The 20,679-nt window shown below is 40.6% G+C and overlaps 1 protein-coding gene across 1 annotated transcript; it reads right to left on the reverse strand.

Annotated features, from left to right (window-relative positions):
* Positions 1-2,361: 2,361 nt before the first annotated feature.
* On the reverse strand, positions 2,362-10,312 carry LOC133997981 (NLR family CARD domain-containing protein 3-like). The gene is made up of 8 exons (XM_062437721.1): positions 10,301-10,312; positions 9,089-9,359; positions 6,094-7,882; positions 5,819-5,992; positions 5,529-5,702; positions 5,184-5,357; positions 3,706-3,740; positions 2,362-3,474 (listed from the first exon to the last, which is right to left on the reverse strand). The coding sequence occupies exons 1-8, from the start codon at positions 10,310-10,312 to the stop codon at positions 2,942-2,944; spliced, it is 3,162 nt and encodes a 1,053-aa protein (XP_062293705.1). The 3' UTR covers positions 2,362-2,941.
* Between the last annotated feature and the right edge of the window lie 10,367 nt (positions 10,313-20,679).

Genomic DNA, 20,679 nt, shown 5'->3' on the forward strand with positions numbered 1-20,679 from the left:
CAGGCAGGACGGTCTAGTAGCCGCACTCTTTTACTACGAAGCCACGCTATAATATTGTCTTGCTGAAATAAGCAGGGACGTCCCTGAAAAAGACGTTGGGTGCTTGGATGGCAGCATATGTTGCTCCAAAACCTGTATGTACCGTTCAGCATTAATGGTGCCTTCACAGATGTGCAAGTTACCCACTAACACCCCCCATACCATCACAGAGGCTGGCTTTTGAACTTTGTGCTGATAACAATCCGGATGGTCCTTTTCCTCTTTGGCCCGGAGGACACGACGTCCATCATTCCCAAAAACAATTTGAAATGTGGACTCAGACCACAGCACACTGTTCCATCTCAGATGAGCTCGGCTCAAAGAAGCCGGCGGCGTTTCTGCGGTTGTTGATATCTGGGTTTCACTTTGCATGGTAGAGTTTTAACTTGCACTTGTAGATGTAGCGACGGACTGTGTTAACTGAAAGTGGTTTTCTGAAGTGTTCCTGAGCCCATGTGCTAATATCCTTTACACACTGATGTCTGTTATTAATGCAGTGCCGCCTGAGGGATCGAAGGTCACAGCATTCAATGTTGGTTTTCGGCCTTGCTGCTTACGTGCAGAGATTTCTCCAGATTCTCTGAATCTTTTGATGATATTTTGGACCGTAGATGATGAAATCCCTAATTTACTTGCAATTGTTCGTTGAGAAACGTTGTTCTTAAACTGTTGGGCTATTTGCTCACGCAGTTGTTCACAAAGTGTTGAACCTCACCCCATCCTTGCTTGTGAATGACTGAGCCTTTCAGGGATTGCTCCTTTTATACCCAATCATGACACTCACCTGTTTCCCATTAACCTGCTTACCTGTGGAATGATCCAAACAGGTGTTTTTTGAGCATTCCTCAACTTTCCCGGTCTTTTGTTGCCCCTGTCCCAGCTTTTCCGGAACAGGTTGCAGGCATCAAATTCAAAGTGAGTGAATATTTGCAAAAAACAACAAAGTTTATCAGTTTGAACATTAAATATCTTGTCTTTGTATTCAATTGAATATGGGTTGAAAAGGATTTGCAAATCATTGTATTCTGTTTTTATTTACGTTTTACACAACGTCCCAACTTCATTGGGATTGGGGTTGTATATCTACATTATTCATTTGCAAACTTTTAAAGATGAATCTTTTTTGTCTTTATTTGACAGTGGGGCAGAGAGGCTGACAGGAAGTGACCTGCAGCAAAGGTCTTTTATGCACTTCAACCACTCAGCTACCAAAGTTCCTCATTTGCAGTTTTCAGGGTGCAGATTTGTTTGATATTTTAGTATTTTAGGTTGTTGGTTAAAAAGTCTTTAATGAGCACATTTCCTGTTTATCACATGACTTCACAGTTACACAGCAGCGGCTGTTTGGACATTATTAATAAATAAAACTACACACTGAGGATTTTCTCTGTCAGTTCAATTATTGTTACGAATCTGATTTATAAAGACTTTATGTCTTTATTCAAATATAATGAGATGACACTTATTAACTAAACCAACTGAACACTTTGTTTTATCTTCTAACTTTAGTTTAAAATGAAAAACAAAGTCCATTAAACAATACATTTCATAGCAGAATATCTCATGAATTACATCAAAGTGTTGAGTCCATGACTGAATATGTCTTTTAGATTTGACTCCAGCATTTGATACAGTGGACCATGAGATCCTGATTGCTTGTTTGGAGCAGTGGGTGGGCATCAGTGGCACAGCACTGGTTCAGGTCCTAGCTGTCACACCTTCTGTGTCCTCCACTGCTCCTCTCTCATGTGGGGTCCCACAGGGCTCGACTCTCTACTCCCACTTGGTTCCATCCAACATGGCATTTCTTTTCACTGCTATGCGGATGACAGTCACATCTATGTTCCCCTGCTAACCCTAACCCTAACCACTGCTTGATTGATTGATTGATTGATTGATTGATGGATGTCTTGTGGACCTTTTTTTGTAATTTACTTTTTATTCATTTTTCTTTCAGAATACAAAACAACTTGGCACAAAAAAAATTAACATGGGGAGGATCAGACAGTAGAATCAACATAAATACAGTATACACACATAGACCCTTACTCATCTCGACAGCACAGTCACTTTACACATAGTAATCACGTTTAGACACATATTCACTTATATACACACCATACCCACTCCTACTTATACAGCATGCGTCTTTGTATACTACATCTTTGTTTTTGCATGAGCACACACATCTAAAAAAACAAAGATTCTGCACTTGGGAAAAGCTTTCTAAATTTGGAGGGTATGACCTTACTATTGATATACCAATTATACAAAATCACGTCTTATAGTTGACACATAAATGAGCCATTTTGACCAATTTTCTTCAACAATATCAGCTTTGTGTTTTAGTTTAAATGTGATCCTCTCAATCACGTATATAGTATAGATTATATCAATCAATTAGTTTATTGTTGGTTTGTCCTTCTTAAGCCATTTTCTGGTAAAGGCCCTTTTTGCATCCCACTAATAAAACTCCTAACAGGTATTTATCCTGCTTTGCATATTATAGTCCGTTCAGATAACCAAGATACATGATTTTAAAGTTTAAGTATATTTTCTATTTAAAAACCGCTTCCAGGACCCCGTGGACGCCTTTCCAAAATGGAGCCACAGAGGGACAGCCCCAAAAAATATGATAGTGGTTTGCTAATGTGTTTGCCACATCAATTCAGTCCAGAGGAAATCATTTCACTACTTCTAATAGAAACTTTATTCTGACATTAAAGCACAGTCAGTGATCCAAATGAAACCACAGTGAAACCTTGTCCACCATCAACATTTAAACACAGGAAGCTGCTGTCATTTCCTGTTTCTATTGTTCACTGGTGAACAGAGTGAACAGTGATTTCAGCAGCTGTCTTCAGTCAGCAGTGTGACTGTTTGTCTCCACAGGAGGAGACTCTCACTCAGACAGAGGACACACATACACTGAGGAACCATAAGACCCAAACCCAAACCCAGGATACAGAGGTTCAGTGAATGTGGTGTAGAAGGTGTGGAGGTGGATCAGTGTGTCAGAAGAGACTCTGTAGAAGGACAGAGTGCCAGCAGGACAGTCCACATACACTGCTACTCTGCTAGAGACAGAGGAGGAGGGGACATATGTTCTTGTCTTATTGTGATGGACAGAGTAACCACCAGCATTGTACCACAGACTCCAGGACTGATCATTATATCCAAACAAACAGTCGTCACTGTCTCCTTTCCTGCTGATTCCTCTGTAACTCACTGATATATCAACTGTTCTACACTCGACCTCCCAGTAACAGCGACCAGTCAGACCATTACTACACAGCACCTGAGGCTTGTAGTCAAATCTGTCTGGATGATCAGGATATGACTGATCCTTTCCCACATGTGTCACCTTCCTGTTGTTGTCAGACAGTTTGAGGTAATAGTTTACTGTGTTTGTGTCCAGTGTGAGTTCACAGAAATCTGATGAAGAGAAGAAGAAACAACACAGCAGCAGTTTATCATCTGACACACCTGATGGATTTATTCTCTGTTTAACTTCTGATCTGTTGTTCATTTCTATAAAGTTTCATGATGACACATTTTGTCAGTAATGTTTTAATGAATAAATACCACAAAGACCAACTTTGTATTTAAAGAGAAACTGACTGTGTGTGGTTTAGTTGTCATGAATCAAATTCAATCCACACTTACACTTTTTTATCCACTGCTCTCCACCATGGTCCACCCTGGAGGAAGAAACACAGTCAGAATGATTTTCTATCCAACATGAGTCCTAACTGCTGTTCACCATATCTGTCTTTTAAAAGCCTAACTAGGGACATGAGATGGGAACTATCAATAGCTATAATCTCAATATGCAGAACATTAGTTACTACAGCCTGTATGTAAAAAGCTGAAGTTGTAGTATGTTAATTTGCATTGTCCCAAACAAATAAATTAAATAAATAAATGTTCGCCGCCGAGTGTGAACAATGTTCGCTGCCGAGTGTGAAGCTGCCAGGATGACCATCAGCACCTCCAAATCCGAGTCCATGTTGCTGAGTCGGAAAAGGGTGGAGTGCACTCTCCGGGTCGGGGATGAGATCCTGCCCCAAGTGGAGGAGTTCAAGTACCTCAGGATCTTGTTCACGAGTGAGGGAAGGATGGAGCGGGAGATCGACAGGCGGATCGGTGCGGCGTCTGCAGTAATGTGGGCTCTGCACAGATCCGTCGTGGTGAAGAGGGAGCTGAACCGAAAGGCAAAGCTCTCGATTTACCAGTCGATCTTCGTTCCTACCCTCACCTATGGTCATGAGCTTTGGGTAGTGACCGAAAGAACGAGATCGCGAGTACAAGTGGCCGAAATGAGTTTCCTCCGTAGGGTGGCTGGGCTCTCCCTTAGAAATAGGGTGAGAAGCTCGGTCATCCGGGAGGAGCTCGGAGTAGACCCGCTGCTCCTCCGCGTTGAGAAGAGCCAGATGAGGTGGCATCTAGTTAGGATGCCTCCCGGATGCCTCCCTGGTGAGGTGTTCAGGGCACGTCCCACCGGTAGAAGACCCTGGGGAAGACCAAGGACACGCTGGAGAGACTGTGTCTCTCGGCTGGCCTGGGAACGCCTCGGGATCCCCCAGGAAGAGCTGGACGAAGTGGCTGGGGAGAGGAAAGTCTGGGTTTCCCTGCTTAGGCTGCTGCCCCCACGACCCGACCCCGGATAAGCGGCAAGAAGATGGATGGATAGATAAAAAGTTATAATGTAAGATCAGGCCAAACTAGTTTTATTGATAATTTACTGTTTTTAAGCAAGTTTAATTATTTGGTACAAAGTTTTTATGGTTACACCACTTAGACATTTTTTACCATAATCATCTAATATATTCTCTCAAAATGGATTAAAAGCAGAAATGTGATGCTGGGTCCACAAAAAAAGAATGTGTGAAGTTATTCATACATTTATTTTCAGATTTTAACCCATTTCAATTTGACTAAAGAACATGGAAAGCATCATGTCATTGACCCATATGTGTATGTGAGAATCTGCCTGGGTGTAAGATAGCAGTGAAAATGTGGAATGGAGTTGCATTGATTTGGGCATTGTCTCAATAATATATTGCCCATGTTTAGGATGACTTATTTGTTTTTTTCAGAGGTTTCAGTCACATCACATGATCTTCAAACTGTTACATCCATACCTGAGAGTGTCCAGTCTCCAGTGTGGATCCTCCAGTCCAGCAGACAAAAGCTTCTCTCCTGAGTCTCCTGGATGATTGTAGCTCAGGTCCAGCTCTCTCAGATGGGAGGGGTTGGAGCGCAGAGCTGAGGCCAGAGAAGCACAGCCTTCCTCTGTGATCAGACATGCTGACAGGCTGGAAATATAAAAAGGTTGACAACACAATGGTTTTGATCATATGAATACCAGAATCCTACAGATGATGTCCAGAAAAATGACATTAACCTGAATGTAAAACAGCATGAAAAAGATTGACTGTATAAAAAGTCTCAGAATCAGTTTTTTTATATAGATGCTCTATCCTGACCTGAGAGTTTCCAGTGTACAGTGTGGACTCTCCAGTCCAGCAGAAAGCTGCTTCACTCCTGAATCCTGCAGGTTGTTGTTACTCAGGTCCAGCTCTCTCAGATGGGAGGGGTTGGAGCTCAGAGCTGAGGCCAGAGAAGCACAGCCTTCCTCTGTGATCTGACATCCTGACAGACTGGAAATCAGAAGATAAAGTTAACTCAGTGTTTTAGAAAGTATATTTTAACAATAAAATCCTACAGATGTTCACAATATTTTCCCTAAAGCAGGATGAAACATCTGAATCCTGACCTGAGAGTTTCCAGTGTACAGTGTGGACTCTCCAGTCCAGCAGAAAGCTGCTTCACTCCTGAATCCTGCAGGTTGTTGTCACTCAGGTCCAGATCTCTCAGACTAGAGGACTGGGAGCTGAGAACTGAGGACAGAGCTGCACAGCTTCTCTCTGAGAGGTTACAGTGATTCAGTCTGAGGAAAGTATTAGTAATGAACACAAAATGTTTTATTCATCATATTTTAAATTAAACATTTTTGAAATTGTTCAAATATCCAGTGTTTCATCCACTTACAGAACTTTATTTGAAGCTTTGACCACTGGCAGCAGCCTCAGAAGAACCTCCTCTGAAGCAGAGTATTTCTTCAGGTCAAACACGTCTAGATCTTTTTCTGATGACAGTAAGATGAAGCCAAGAGCTGACCACTGAGCAGGAGACAGTTTATCTGTGGAGAGACTTCCTGATCTCAGGGACTGTTGGATCTGCTCCACTAGAGAACGATCATTCAGTTCATTCAGACAGTGGAACAGATTGATGCTTCTCTCTGCAGACACATTCTTACTGATCTTCTTCTTGATGTACAGGACTGTTTTCTGATTGGTCTGTGAGCTACTTCCTGTCTGTGTCAGCAGACCTCGTAGGAGAGTCTGATTGGTCTGCAGTGAAAGACCCAGGAGGAAGCGGAGGAACAAGTCCAGGTGTCCATTTGGACTCTTTAAGGCCTCGTCCACAGCTCTCTGGTAGAAATGTGTTGATTTGCCTCTGAAGACTTCAGACCACCAGGATGTTTTTTCTGCCAGCAGACTGACTCCAGACTTGATGAATGTCAGATGGACATGAAGAGCAGCCAGAAACTCCTGAAGGCTCAGATGGACGAAGCAGAACACCTTGTCCTGGTACAGCCCTCTCTCCTCTTTAAAGATCTCTGTGAACACTCCTGAGCACACTGAGGCTGCTCTGATATCGATGCCACACTCTGTCAGGTCTGATTCATAGAAGATCAGGTTGCCTTTCTGCAGCTGCTCAAAAGCCAGTTTTCCCAGAGACTCAATCATCTTCCTGCTCTCTGGACTCCAGTGTGGATCTCTCTCAGCTCCTCCATCATACTTGACCTTCTTCAGTTTGGCCTGAACCACCAGGAAGTGGATGTACATCTCAGTCAGGGACTTGGGCAGCTCTGTTCTCTTTCTTCTTTTCAACACATCCTCCAGAACTGTAGCAGTGATCCAGCAGAAGACTGGGATGTGGCACATGATGTGGAGGCTTCGTGATGTCTTGATGTGGGAGATGATGGTGCTGGCCTGCTCCTCATCTCTGAATCTCTTCCTGAAGTACTCCTCCTTCTGTGGGTCAGTGAAGCCTCTGACCTCTGTCATCATGCCGACACACTCAGGAGGGATCTGATTGGCTGCTGCAGGTCGTGTGGTTATCCAGAGGCGAGCAGAGGGAAGCAGTTTCCCCCTGATGAGGTTTGTCAGCAGCACATCCACTGAGGTGGACTCTGTAACATCAGTCAGGATCTCAGTGTTGTGGAAGTCCAGAGGAAGTCGACACTCATCCAGACCGTCAAAGATGAACACAACCTGGAACTCTTCAAACCTGCAGATTCCTGCTTCTTTGGTTTCAGTAAAGAAGTGATGAACAAGTTCCACCAAGCTGTACTTTTTCTCTTTCAGCACATTCAGCTCTCTGAAAGTGAATGGAAATGTGAAGTGTATGTCCTGGTTGGCTTTGTCTTCAGCCCAGTCCAGAGTGAACTTCTGTGTTAAGACTGTTTTCCCAATGCCAGCCACTCCCTTTGTCATCACTGTTCTGATTGGTTTATCTCTTCCAGGTGAGGCTTTAAAGATGTCTTCTTGTCTGATTGTTGTTTCTGGTCTGTCTGGTTTCCTGGATGCTGTTTCAATCTGTCTGATCTCATGTTCCATGTTCACCTCTCCAGTTTCTTGCATTAGTATGTAGATCTCGGTGAAGAACTCTTGTAGAAGTTTGGAATTTCCTGCTTTTGTGATTTTCTCAAACAAATTTTGAAATTTCTCCTTCAGGTTGGATTTGACTTTATTCTGACACATGGCAAGAATCTCTGAAAGAATGCAAGAGACAAAATACACAAGAGAGTAATGTCACATTAAGTTCTAATAGTTTTCTGATAATTGTGCAGATTTCTGATTTATAACAAAACGTTAAGTTAGATTAAAACATGTTTCATACTGTGATGAATCACTTAACAGTCATACAACCATTAAGACTACAACATTATCCTGAATTTAAGGCATGGTTTAAACCTCCTCTCCACTACTCTCACACTGGTTTCTGTCTTAGCCTGAGTAATGTGCCTCCCAAATCATTGGAACACAACATCTGGTCTTGTGTGTCACAGTGTCCAGAAGCTTAAGTCCTTCTGGCCTCCCGGTACCCTTCAGCCTCTTTGGGAATCCTCTGGAAGTAATAGAGGATTCACCAAGTCTGAAAGGACTAACCCCTCAGGTAGGAACCAACAACCTACTGGCCAGAAGTCCGGACAGCTGCTCCTGCAATGGAGGCTTTGAAAATGTCCAATGCCGTATGTGCCAAATCCCCCCAAATTGTGGGAAAACACAGCAGTGTTCAACATAGGTTGATGAGTAATCCCACACCCATGCCTGTCAGCCTGGGAAAAAAACTGGGACTTCCGAACAGGACCTACCCATGAAACAAGGTTTCATACAACACACAATCAGGTGTCTGCAGACCCAGACCCAACCTATAAATGCAATAATCTGTTACTCCACCAGGACTTACAGGAATGTATGCTTCTAGATCTCCTGCATTCCTTCAGTAGAAGACAGAGACCACAGTTCAGTTTGGGTCAGGTGGAACTGTTGGACAAAAGGACTACACCTGATCCATCTGCCACCAACCTGCACTGTGAACTCACTATGCTGACAGCTCACCTGTCTTTCTGGTAGAAATTATGGCTTCTAAGGACTATGTCCAGGTCCCATGGAGGGACTGATAATGTAGTCAACTAGGAAATCAAAGAAAAGATGTCTTCATTCACTGAAAACAAATCTCTGTGATTGCCGCCACCTCTTCTATTTAAGAAGAATCTCTAAACTCTGAAAGTTCATATAAATGGGACATGTAAAACAGAAGGGAGATATGACAAACAGTCAACATATGATAAAGAGTTTTGTTAAATTAATTGCAGGGTCACACTGCCAACCTGGATGAACTATAGAACTGAACCTCTATGGTCACCGTGTTTCATCACTGTCATGTGAGATTTATCAGTTTAATCATGACTTACGTTTAGAGATGGTGTGTGAGCATTGCTTATTCATCTTCCCCAGAACCTTTTTGGTCACCTGCAGAGTGTTTTCACTGTAGGTCTGAACCATCAGATCCACTGTGTCCAACTGGTCCGCCTTCTCCAGTCGACTCTTTGGGATTGTTGGGAGGTCTTCCAGAACCTCAGGCTGCTCCAGGTACCACTTAAATGTTTTAAAGTCATTTTCTCCCAAATTCTGTAAAGTTCTCAAGAGATCCTCTTTAGGGATAGAATCCACTGTTTTTCCTCCCTGTATGAAAGAAAGAAAACCTTTTAAACCTTAAACAAAAATACAGTTCATCACATCCCATCTCATCACTCTGCTGCTCACTGTTTCCATTAAAAGTTTCCAAATTCATGTTTAACATCTCTGTAGGAATCTGTCTACCTTTATTGACAGCAGCGTTACAGTGACTTGAATTAATCAGTGAACCGTCAGAGCGGTGAGTAGAACATGACTGTTGTTGGAAATGGATATTAACCTGACTTTATCACACAACAGATCAATATGAAGGATGTGCTGAGTTCAACAGAAGCACTTTAGAAAACAGAAATGTTTTCTAAATCTTAAAAACAATGCAGGACACTTTATAGTAATCCCAACTGTTGACTTCTTATCTGTGAAACACCACAGCTGTTATTTTATACCAGGAAACACTTCAAAAACTAAGGTTGGGCTTTGATAGCAGCAAATCAACAGCTCAGTTAGGAGCTGGTTTGGTTATTCATAATAGTTAATAATTATTAAAGATAATTATGAATTAAAGCTGCAAGCAGTGATGAACGGGCCCTCGCACCCCCAAGCATGTCTTTTTGTGGCGCATCATGCACACGTAGATGTCTTCAGACCTGGGCAACAATAAGATACAATATTGATCAACCATGAGAAATTTGGTGCAGGTTGGAACATGTCTGTTAAAGTTACAGCAACTTCCTGTTTCACAGTGAATCATCAGAGTTTGTTGTGGCGCAACGATCAGAGCCTTTCATCACTAAGGTTTTGTGTGTATGAGCAGAGGGGAGAGTCTGAAAACACTACAGAAGAAAAGATTTACTTTTATTTCCACAGAAATGTGATGTGTGAATGTCCTTATTCAGCCACTGACTCAGCCTGAATCATGAGAATAAAAGGTTTGTTCCTCTCAGAGCTCAACAAAAACTAAAAACATCAAACAGCTGTGATGTTCTTACCTGTTCATCCATCTGCAGACGTTAACCCTCGGTGTCTCTGTGCTTCTGAACGTCTGCTGTCTCTCTCACCCTCGATATTCAACCATCTGATGACATCACTCTGACAGCAGAGAACAAGTCTGTGGGATAAAATGATCTTCAGTAAAACCATTTAAACTGACTGCATATCAATAATAATGGTAATTATTATAGTTTGATCTCTTTAAAACATTCACGGTAACAATTTCTGTTAACCCCAATGTTTGTTATATAAACATGTATTAAACACATTGTAATGTAGTTATAAACTAACTGTTAAATGTTTGTCTTTATGTAAAGCACATCCAGTTGTTCCTGGGTATGAAATGCGGTCTATAAATAAAGCTGCCTTGCCTAATAACTCATATCAGGAAGTCACTTACACTGTATCATCAATAACAGGTTATTACAGCTTAAATATCAGTTTTCCTCGTTAGGTGAGAAAGGTGATTAAATACCTGAGACTCTGTGTTCTGCAGTCCGACGGCTCTCAGTGAATCTTCCTGAACTCTGACCAGCTCACACACACACTTTATACTTTCAGCCACCGCCCAACACACCCGTTAACAGAAGTTTTTACTTCATCACATACACACATCATGTCCAGTAACATTTCACTGTCTACAGACCTGTTGCACCATATATGGAGTCATGCCTTCCTGTTCAGCTTCCTGTTCTTACATTCAGTTCCTCCTTCTAACAAATACTTCTTAAAATCATCATGTGAACTTTTCTGTTTCTTCCTTCCTAACAGATGAGACTCATTTCATCTCCACCAGACAAACTGCATGAACTTAGTGAGACATCTGACTTAAACCAGAACAATGTGCTAACAGCATTTAATAACAATCCAGATGTTCAAATTAAACATAAACCAATAATAATTATGGAAACAAACAGATTTTACACAGACGGGTCACTGATATGAACCTTAAACAGAGGTGTGATATCAGTGATAACAGCTTCCTGTAATACTCACAGCTGAAATACTGTCTGAAGGGTAAACTTAACCTATCAAACACTCTTCATCCACCTCCAATAATCAACTCAGATAATTAACTTGAGATTTAACCTGCAAAATACTGTCAAACACTGATGATAAAAGCTCTCCATTCAACCCAAAACTGGGAAAAAGACGAGTTCACATCCATTTATATTCATAATGCTGCGTTCAGTAAACATGAAAACATAAACATAAAGTTAAACTTTCTCGCTGTGTGATCTCAAGACATCACAGGTCTCCTCTTCTCATCATGAGTTCAACCCACCTGTCTCCAATCACTCATTCATTCATAGGATCTGTCACTCCCACCTCCCTACCACTGATGTAATACTTATTAATGGACAGCAGGGGGAGACCTTCAACCACACATATCCATAAATAATATCTAAATAATTAGATGAGTACTCTTACAGCCATCAAGGTTATTAATCAAACTATAATATCATAATATAATAAAGTAAATCATAATGAAATAAAATGGCTCAAACACAGACTCTGTCAGATGAGAACAATAGGTATGAAAGAAGGAAAGAAGGAAGGAAGGAAGGAAGGAAGGAAGGACGGAAGGAAGGAAGGAAGGAAGGAAGGAAAGAATGATGGAAGGGCGGAAGGAGGAAGGAAGGAAGGGAGGAAGGAAAGAAAGATGGAAGGAAGGAAGGAAGGAAGGAAGGAAGGAAGGAAGGAAGGAAGGAAGAAGGAAGGGAGGGAGGAAGGAAGGAAGGTAGGAAAGACTGATGGAAGGGGAGGAAGAAGAAAGGAAAGGAGGAAGGATGGAAGGGAGGAAGAAAGAAGGAAAGGAAGGAGGAAGGAAGGAAGGAAGGAAGGAAGGAAGGAAGGAAGGAAGGAAGGAAGGAAGGAGGGAGGGAGGGAGAAAGGAAAAGAGGAAGGAAAGAAGGACAGAGGAAAGAAGGAAGGGAGGAAGGTAGGGGGAGGAAAGAAAGATGGAAGGGAGGAAGAAGGAGGGAGGAAAGAAAGAAGGAAGGGAGGAAGGAAGGAAGGAAGGAGGGAAGGAAGGAAGGAGGTTAGTAGATGTTTGGACTGAGCTCATCACTGCCTGCTGTGCTTTGTGTCAGCCAGCAGGTGTCAGTAGTGGAGCAGCTGAAGTCTGGAGAGGTGAACTCCATCTCAACACGAAGCCTTTAAAATCATAATAAAGTCAAATGTCTCTAACACAGCTGACATCCTCAACTGTTTTTAGCAAACCCAAAAATATTCAGTTTACTGTCACAGAGACGAAAGGAACCAGAAAATATTCACATTTAAGAAGCTGAATCAGAGAATTTGGACTTTTACCTTTTTCTTTTTTTACAAAAGTGAATCTTAAAGATGAATTGATGATCAGAATAGTTGCAACTCATCAAATAATCAACTACTCATTGCAGCTTTAGGAGAGTGTACTTTTCTTCAGGATGTAATATTTGATATGACTGTACTGCAGTGTTTTCACTCTATTATTGTGATGTATTTATGAGACATACTGTATATTTATGTGTTATGTGTTTTATGTTGTTTGTCTGTAATCATCTGTGTTGCTGCCACTCTGAGCCAGGACTCTCTGAAAAAGAGCTTTTTCATTTCAATGAGCTTTTCCTGCTTAAATAGAGTTTAATGTTTGTCTGCAGTGTGTATGAGGACACATGATATAATAATGAATCATGATGATGAAGACACAAAGAACTATTTATTCATCATGTTTTGCACATATCACAGAGACCAAACGTTATGATCCAGCTGATAAAGATTAATATCTGTTAATGTTTGACTTTTGTTCCAGATTCTTGGTTCCAGAGTTCAGAGCTGCTGTTCTGTGTTCAGATTCCCTTAAAGAAGACTTCAGGTTAAAGATGAATACAGAGAGTTGAGACCTTAATAACCTCCTGTAAAGTAAAAATCTTTTGTTACACCAATGATACACAATACCTCCTTTGAAAAAAAGAAAAAAGTTCTCGGCACATAAAATAGGAGAGTTTTCCTCTTTTGTTAAAAACCTGCACTTACACACCTGGACAATGTCAACACCTATGTCAGGATGCTATTTGTGGATTTCAGCTTTTAATACTGTTATTCCTCACAAACTGGCACAGAAGTTGAGCAACCTTGGCCTGGGCCGTTCACTGTGCTCTTGGATTCTGGACTTCCTCAGCAACAGACCACAGAATGTCCGAATGGGAAAGTACACATCATCAACTCTCATCCTCAACACAGGCACGCCTCAGCCCCCGACTGCTCTCCCATACAACCCTCTAACACCATCGTCACCACCATAGTAGGACTGATACCAAACAACAACGAGACAGCCTTCAGAGAAGAGGTTCAGCATTTGACAAACTGGTGTCTTCACAATAACCTGGACTTAAACACCTCTAAGACCAAGGAAACGATAGTGGACTCAAAGCACACTGTGCACTCTGCCCTCTCCATACACAGGGAGGACAGAGAGCTTCAAATTCCTTGGTGTCCACATTTGGGCCGACCTCACCTGGACCACGCACATCTCCCACGAGGTGCAGAAGGCCCAACAGAGACTGAACCTCCTCAGGAAGTTAAAACACGTCCACCTCCCTCATCACCTGCTCACCAGCTTCTACGGGTCAGTGATTGAGAGCTTACGGACCTGCTGCTGCACTGTGTGGTTCTCCAGCTGCACAGTGGAGAACAGAGAAGATGTGCAGCGGGTGGTGAGGACAGCGGAGCGCGTCATCGGATCATCACTGTCCTCACTTACAGACATTTACACTGGCACACTGAAAAAGAAAGCCAGTTGTATCTCCAGAGACTAACACACTCTCTGTCCTCTCCTCTGTCCTCTGGGAGAAGATACAGGACAATAAAAACCAGAACAAACACACTGAAAAACAGCTTCTACACACAAGCTTTCACATCCATCACTCCATACTGCAGCTGACTAATGATTGCACTACACTGACCTGACTGACTTCTATTCTATTTGATTCTATTTATTTATTTTAGTTGATGAATGAATGTTTGTTATTGAACTTTGTCTGAGTTCTGTTTTTATTGCACTGCTGAAGCTGCCAAACTGTTTAGTTTTTAACAATGACAATAAATTCTATCTAACTTCACTTTTAACTTAATTTTTTATGTTATTTCATTTATAATTTGTCTTTTCTGTATTTCAGCTGTTCCTTTATAACAGTGTAATGATCTTGGTGTCATGATGTTTGTTTAAATAAAAACTGTTGTATAAAAAAATCTCAAGAGACTTCCTGGTTAAATAAAGATTTTTTTAAAACAAACCCCTCCCGCTGTCAGTCTCATGCTTGTTCCTCTTTTGTTCAGTTTCCTGCTTGAAGCTGCTGATTCATTTCACCTTCACTCATCAGCTTGATTCAGATGATTTTCAGCATCTAAAGGTAACGTAACCAACAGTTTCATCATGTTTGTGTCAGCAGCTGTTAAAATGATCTGATAACAGTACAGATGGAAGTTATACTGATGACTTATGTTCATTTCTTAACTGTATTCTTAAAAAGTCTCTAATCCAATAATCTGAATTTTATGCTTTAAAATGTTTGAAACATGATTTTTTTTGACAGATTGATTCAATTATAAAGAAAATGTTACTTCTATAAAGTTATTTTAACTTCAGTTTCTCTTTTAAATGTGTGACGCAGTTACAAAACGCAGCAAATAAACTTCTCATCAGAAGTGACTGTTGGAATGAGGAAGTGAACAGGAAGTCATGACTCCATATATGGGGGTGAAACGTGTCTGTAGACAGAGAAACATGTGACTTGTGGTAGCTGCTGTGTTGGGTGGAGACTGAAAGTATGAAATGTTTGAGCTGTTTCCAGACTGCAGGACAGAAAAGAGTCTTAACTGGCTCCAAAGGGACCAAAGGAGGTCCAGGTTGTTGGTGCTTTGGTCTGTGGCTTTAAAGATTCCCTCCAGATCAGCTTTAAGAGGTATGTAAAATACTTTGAATAAGAATTTGTGTCTGATGTGATTTTGATACAAAACAAATCTAAATCATCTTATTAAAATCCTGAAAATGTATGTATGTATATATCGGGCTCTTAAATGGTTCCTGTTTTCGGTGCCAAACTGGTTGTGCACTCTTGACCGTATGTATGTTTTCTACGCTGTAACCACATTGTTGTGGTTTAAGTCAGATGTCAGAAGGATGCATCTCTGCAGTTAGTGAAATGTGACTATACATGAATGTGTACGTGACAGATTGAACACTTGTGGTAGCTGCTGTGTTACTGTGGCGTACACAGACTTTTTGAAGGGCAGGGGCGAAAAGAAAAAAAAGGGCACATACAGCGCGTTCACGCCACTGAAGAGGGAACTTTAGTGTATTTTGCCAACCAGGAGGGTTTTTTTAAACATTTTGTCTGGCATAGACACCTTTATTAAGCAGTAGACAGACACGAAACATGGGAGAAAGAGGGGGGTGTGACATGCAGCCGGGATTCGAACCAGGGTCAGCTGCGTATATATGGCTCTAACCACTCGACCACCTGCGCGCCCTAGAGTGCGTTTTTCAACAATTGGGCCACGAGGGGGGGCCGACTGCCCCCCCTGCCCCCCCCCCTTGTGCACACCACTGGGTGGAGACTGAAAGTGAAAAGTTCTTGTGTAGTTGGGTTTTTTAGAGAAACTTTCCACAATGAGATGAATGTGAAAACAAACGTACATCATTCTGCACAGAGAACAGAACATTTAACTGAAGGAACAAGAAGAAAACATTTTTTAAGTGGAGGGGAAGAAAAAAAGATGATGATGATGATTATGATTAATCCAGTGTAGAAATGTGTTGAACTGATCAATTTTGCCTTCAAAGAACATGATGACCTCTTGACCTTATGTATGTTTTATATGCTGTAAGCACATCGTTGTGGTTTAAGTCAGATGTCTCACTAAGTTCATGCAGTTTGTCTGGTGGAGATGAAATGAGTCTCATCTGTTAGGAAGAAACAGAAAAGTTCACTTGATGATTTTAAGAAGTGGCTGTTAGAGCGGGAACTGAATGTAAGAACAGGAAGTTGTACAGAAAGACATGACACCATATATGGAGTTGTTATTGAGCATCTTACAGGAAACGTATCTGAGGACAGTAATATGTGACTTTACATCAATGTGTACGTGACAGATTGAACTCTTGTGGTAGCTGCTGTGTTGGGTGGAGACTGAAAGTATGAAATGTTTGTGTGAGCTGTTTCCAGACTGCAGGACAGAAAAGAGTCTTAACTGGCTCCAAAGGGACCAAAGGAGGTCCAGGTTGTTGGTGCTTTGGTCTGTGGCTTTAAAGATTCCCTCCAGATCAGTTTTAAGATGTAAAATACTTTGAATAAGAATTTTTGTCTGATGTGATTTTTATACAAAACAAAGTTAAATCATCTTATTAAAATCCTTAAAATAACATCTACTCATTCTCCCTCAGTAAAAACTCTCAAATCTGTCAATATGTACATTTTAACAGCTGAACTCAGTGAAGTAGGAGATGAGACAGACAGTTAACGTTACTTTAAGTTATTTTAACTTCAGTTTCTCTTTTAAATGTGTTTTTTAAATATTTGTATGACGCAGAAACAAAAGTAGAAACCAAACCAACAAACAGGCGTCTGATGAACTTCTCATCATACAGCTGAGCATATTTATTCAGACTATATCAATGATCATTTACTATTTTCAGCTGCTCCACTAACATTGTAATGTCTGAGCTGTGCATTAAAATGCTCCTTGATGTGAGATAATTCTGATTATTCCTGAATAACATTAAAACTACATCAGCTAGTGGTGAGAAAAGCTCCCAGTAGAACCAGTGAGTGAAATAAAGTGGTGGGACTGGAGTTAGTTTGAGGCTGTTTGTATTTTGCTGCTCTTATTAGACTGTGAAGATGCTCTTTGTGAGTATTGAGAACAGCAGCCTGCAGGTTTAACAGGATTTATGACGAGTAGTCTGCAACCTGCTTTCATTTTAAGCTCTGTAATGTTTTTATGAATATAATTTAAATATGAAATCTCCATTCTTTGATAATGACTTCCTGTCCTGATCCACACAGTTAGTCTCTCAGCAGTGTAACTCATCTAGTCTAGAGCAGCAGGCTGTTTGTGACTTCATCAACAGGTCAGGTGGTTTAGAGATGCTCAGAGTTGATCAGAGTTCAGCCAGCCAGTGTGTCTCAGTTCAGGAGTCACAGCCTCCAAAAACTGAGGTGTTCACATTTTTTTGTCCCTTTGTTTTCCATCACTGCAGTTCTCTTAAAACGTGTCTGTTCAGAACAGCTGATTGTTTGTCCTCCAGCTGCTGATCAACACACATGATAGAAATAACAGGCTGAGTACTCTGATAGTAAACACATGATCCTTTCTCATTTAGAGTAAAATAAGTCTGTGTGGCAGGTACCAGGCACAACCGTCACTTTCGGCATCAACCTGCCATTTATTCTGATGGTAAAAGGAGTGATATCCCACAGTCAGTCTCTCACATGGACTGCTTAAAATGCACAGAGACGGCATTCACACACTGTAACCTGAGTTCAGGGCCCACCCCCAAGTCTGCAGGGGCCCAGCAGGGGGCGCTGCACTCATATTACTCTCATAGTCTCTGTGGAGAAAATAAATAATAAAATACATAACACAAGGAAAATGGACAAACGACCAATAATAAATTAAAATCAGTGCAAATATATATTAAAATCAGGACAGTTAGAAATGGCAAGTGGAATCATTAACTCTGTTACATCTGCATTCAAAATAAAATAAAGTGGATGGATCATATTGGGCTCTTCCTGTTTTCTGAGCCACAGATTTGTCCTTTAGCTGCAGTGATGCTTCATAATCTCCAGTCTCAGAGCAGATGAGACTAACTGGTGCACTCTTCACCTTATGTATGTTTTATAATATAAAAGTGGTTGTTAGAAGGAGGAACTGAGTGTGAGAACAGGAAGCTGAACAGAGACACATGACTCTGTATGTGGGGGTGAAACGTGTCTGCAGACAGTGAAATGTGACTTTACATCAATGTGTACGTGATGGATTGAACTCTTGTGGCTGCTGTGTTGGGTGGAGACTGAAAGTATAAAAAGTTTGAGGAAGTTGTTTCAAACTTTCCACTTTAAGATGAATGTGAAAACAAACGTACATTATTCTGCACAGAATTTTTTTTCATCTTTATTGTGTTGTTATTTTAAAAAAGCAACACATAAAACAATATAAAAACATAAAACAGTATAAAACAACACACTCACTCGTCCACAAAACAATATTGCACACAGTCCTTAAAGTGCATATCCAGTATAAGACAGTGTAAGACAGAGGTGATGTGTTATGTGAGTCGCTGGCTGTATCGTCTGCCTGATGGAAGTATTGTATCTGTGGTGTGATGAGTCCTGTAGGATGGTGTCAGAGGGCAGCCGATGGTTTTCTTTAATGATTAATAAATAAGGATGATCGAGCAGCGATAGAAGGAAACCAGCAACTTTTTGTGCCTCTTAAGATCCCTCAGGTCACGTCCGCCATCTTGGTTTCAGTGCTTCAAACCTTCACTGTTCATGTTTTAATGTTAATATCTCAGATGGTGACATCTGACTGTTTACACTGTTTGCTTATTGGTCCCTGGCCTCAGGGTGCTGCCCAATTATTATTCATTCAAACTCATAATTGTATTGATTTCTGATAATGATCTTCAGTGATTATTACTTACTGCTGATAATCAAACCTACATACATGAATATGAAGATGAACTGTGTGCATCAGTAGATCAGACTCATGTGATTGGTCATTACTGTCGTGACTTTACAGTCATTTCAAATAGAAACCTTCCCCCGAATATACAGACCCGCACACAGCTGTTACTGGGAGTTAAAGGGTTAAAGTACAATACATTGATTTTTACATGTTAGTGAATTAAAATGATAAAATAAGACAGTTAGTTGTGTTGAATGTTGCTCAGTAACAGTGAACTATGTTGTTTAAATGCTTTGCAGTCAGTTCATTTATTGATCATAAAACAGTAAAAATCTGCTATAATTACATTAGCAACAGTATCACTAGCTAGCAAACCAATCAGATCAATAAACAGTTTGATTAGCTTTCAACACAACACTGACTGTTCTGTACAGACTGATGTGATTATGTTCTGACACATTTGACATGAAATCAACTCAAACTGTTTGTTTTTCTAAAAGCTTTTCTTGTGTTGCATTAATGTCCTTGTTAGAGAAGTTAGGAGACAGTATGGAGTCTCCTCCTTCATCACCTTTAAACTGCTGCACATTTTAATCAGCACTGTCACTCAGTCAGTGAGGGACATTCACTGTCCACCGTCCAGCACAATGCAGCCTGCTTACTGATGAACTGTAATAAAAAGTCATAAATATGTTACAGTCAGAGATCTCTGACAATGTTTTAGTCTCAGAAATACTGAAATCATCTTTTCATTGATGATATTCAGTTATTTAACCAGCTGAGAGCTGCAGCAGCAGCAACATGTTTCTACTGTAGCTCTGCATTTACTGTTTAGTTTCACACATTTTACATGAACATCATGTTTACACATGTTTAATATCAAGGTTCAAAGTTCTGATCATTCCACCATATAATCCTCTGATATAACATCCTTATTGTCCAACACTGACTAAAGGGCAGAAACATGATATGAGTATAGAAGCTCTGTTTAATGTGTTTATGGGTCAGTTTAGTTTAAGATTAATAAGATATCATAAATATAACTGATAACTTTTATCTACAGTGATATTTATTTTATAGCATCAGAGTCTTTATGTGTATTCAGTAAATGATTGTGAGTGTAACATGTACAGTCAGGACTGTTTTTAGACAAAGACGAGCTGGTTGTTTAGCAGCTGGAAGAAACCAAAGAGGAGGAAATATTTCATATGAATGTCAGACGTCCAGTCTGCTGTTAAAGTCAGTCACTGATGTCCAATGTAAAGCTGCTCACTGCTCCCTGCAGTAAACAGCTGATACTGAGACTAAAGGCTCACTGTCCTATCATTAACTGAAACTGCTGATACTTAATAAACTAGCTGGCAGTTCATTTGTTCACCTCATCATGTAAGAATCATGTATGAGTAGCAGGTTACTTGTTCCTTGTAAACATCATCATATCCTCCTCATAGATAATAATCATAACCAGGATATGGATGATATGTGTCCTCAACTCCATAAAACAGCCTGATGATAAACAACCATCTACATCCTGAAATTAAAGGGAAATCATTTATTTACTGAGCCAATCACATCAAAGATTTACAATCATGTCAGCATTTAACATATCCTGCAAAAATGTTTGTATCGTAGTTTAATAAAAAGTTACAGCCTTATTTTAATAACATAGTGTGAACTGTTGATGTGAAAACTGTGAAAGACA

This window comes from Scomber scombrus, chromosome 17 (assembly GCF_963691925.1).
Source record: "Scomber scombrus chromosome 17, fScoSco1.1, whole genome shotgun sequence".
Taxonomy (NCBI): domain Eukaryota; kingdom Metazoa; phylum Chordata; class Actinopteri; order Scombriformes; family Scombridae; genus Scomber; species Scomber scombrus.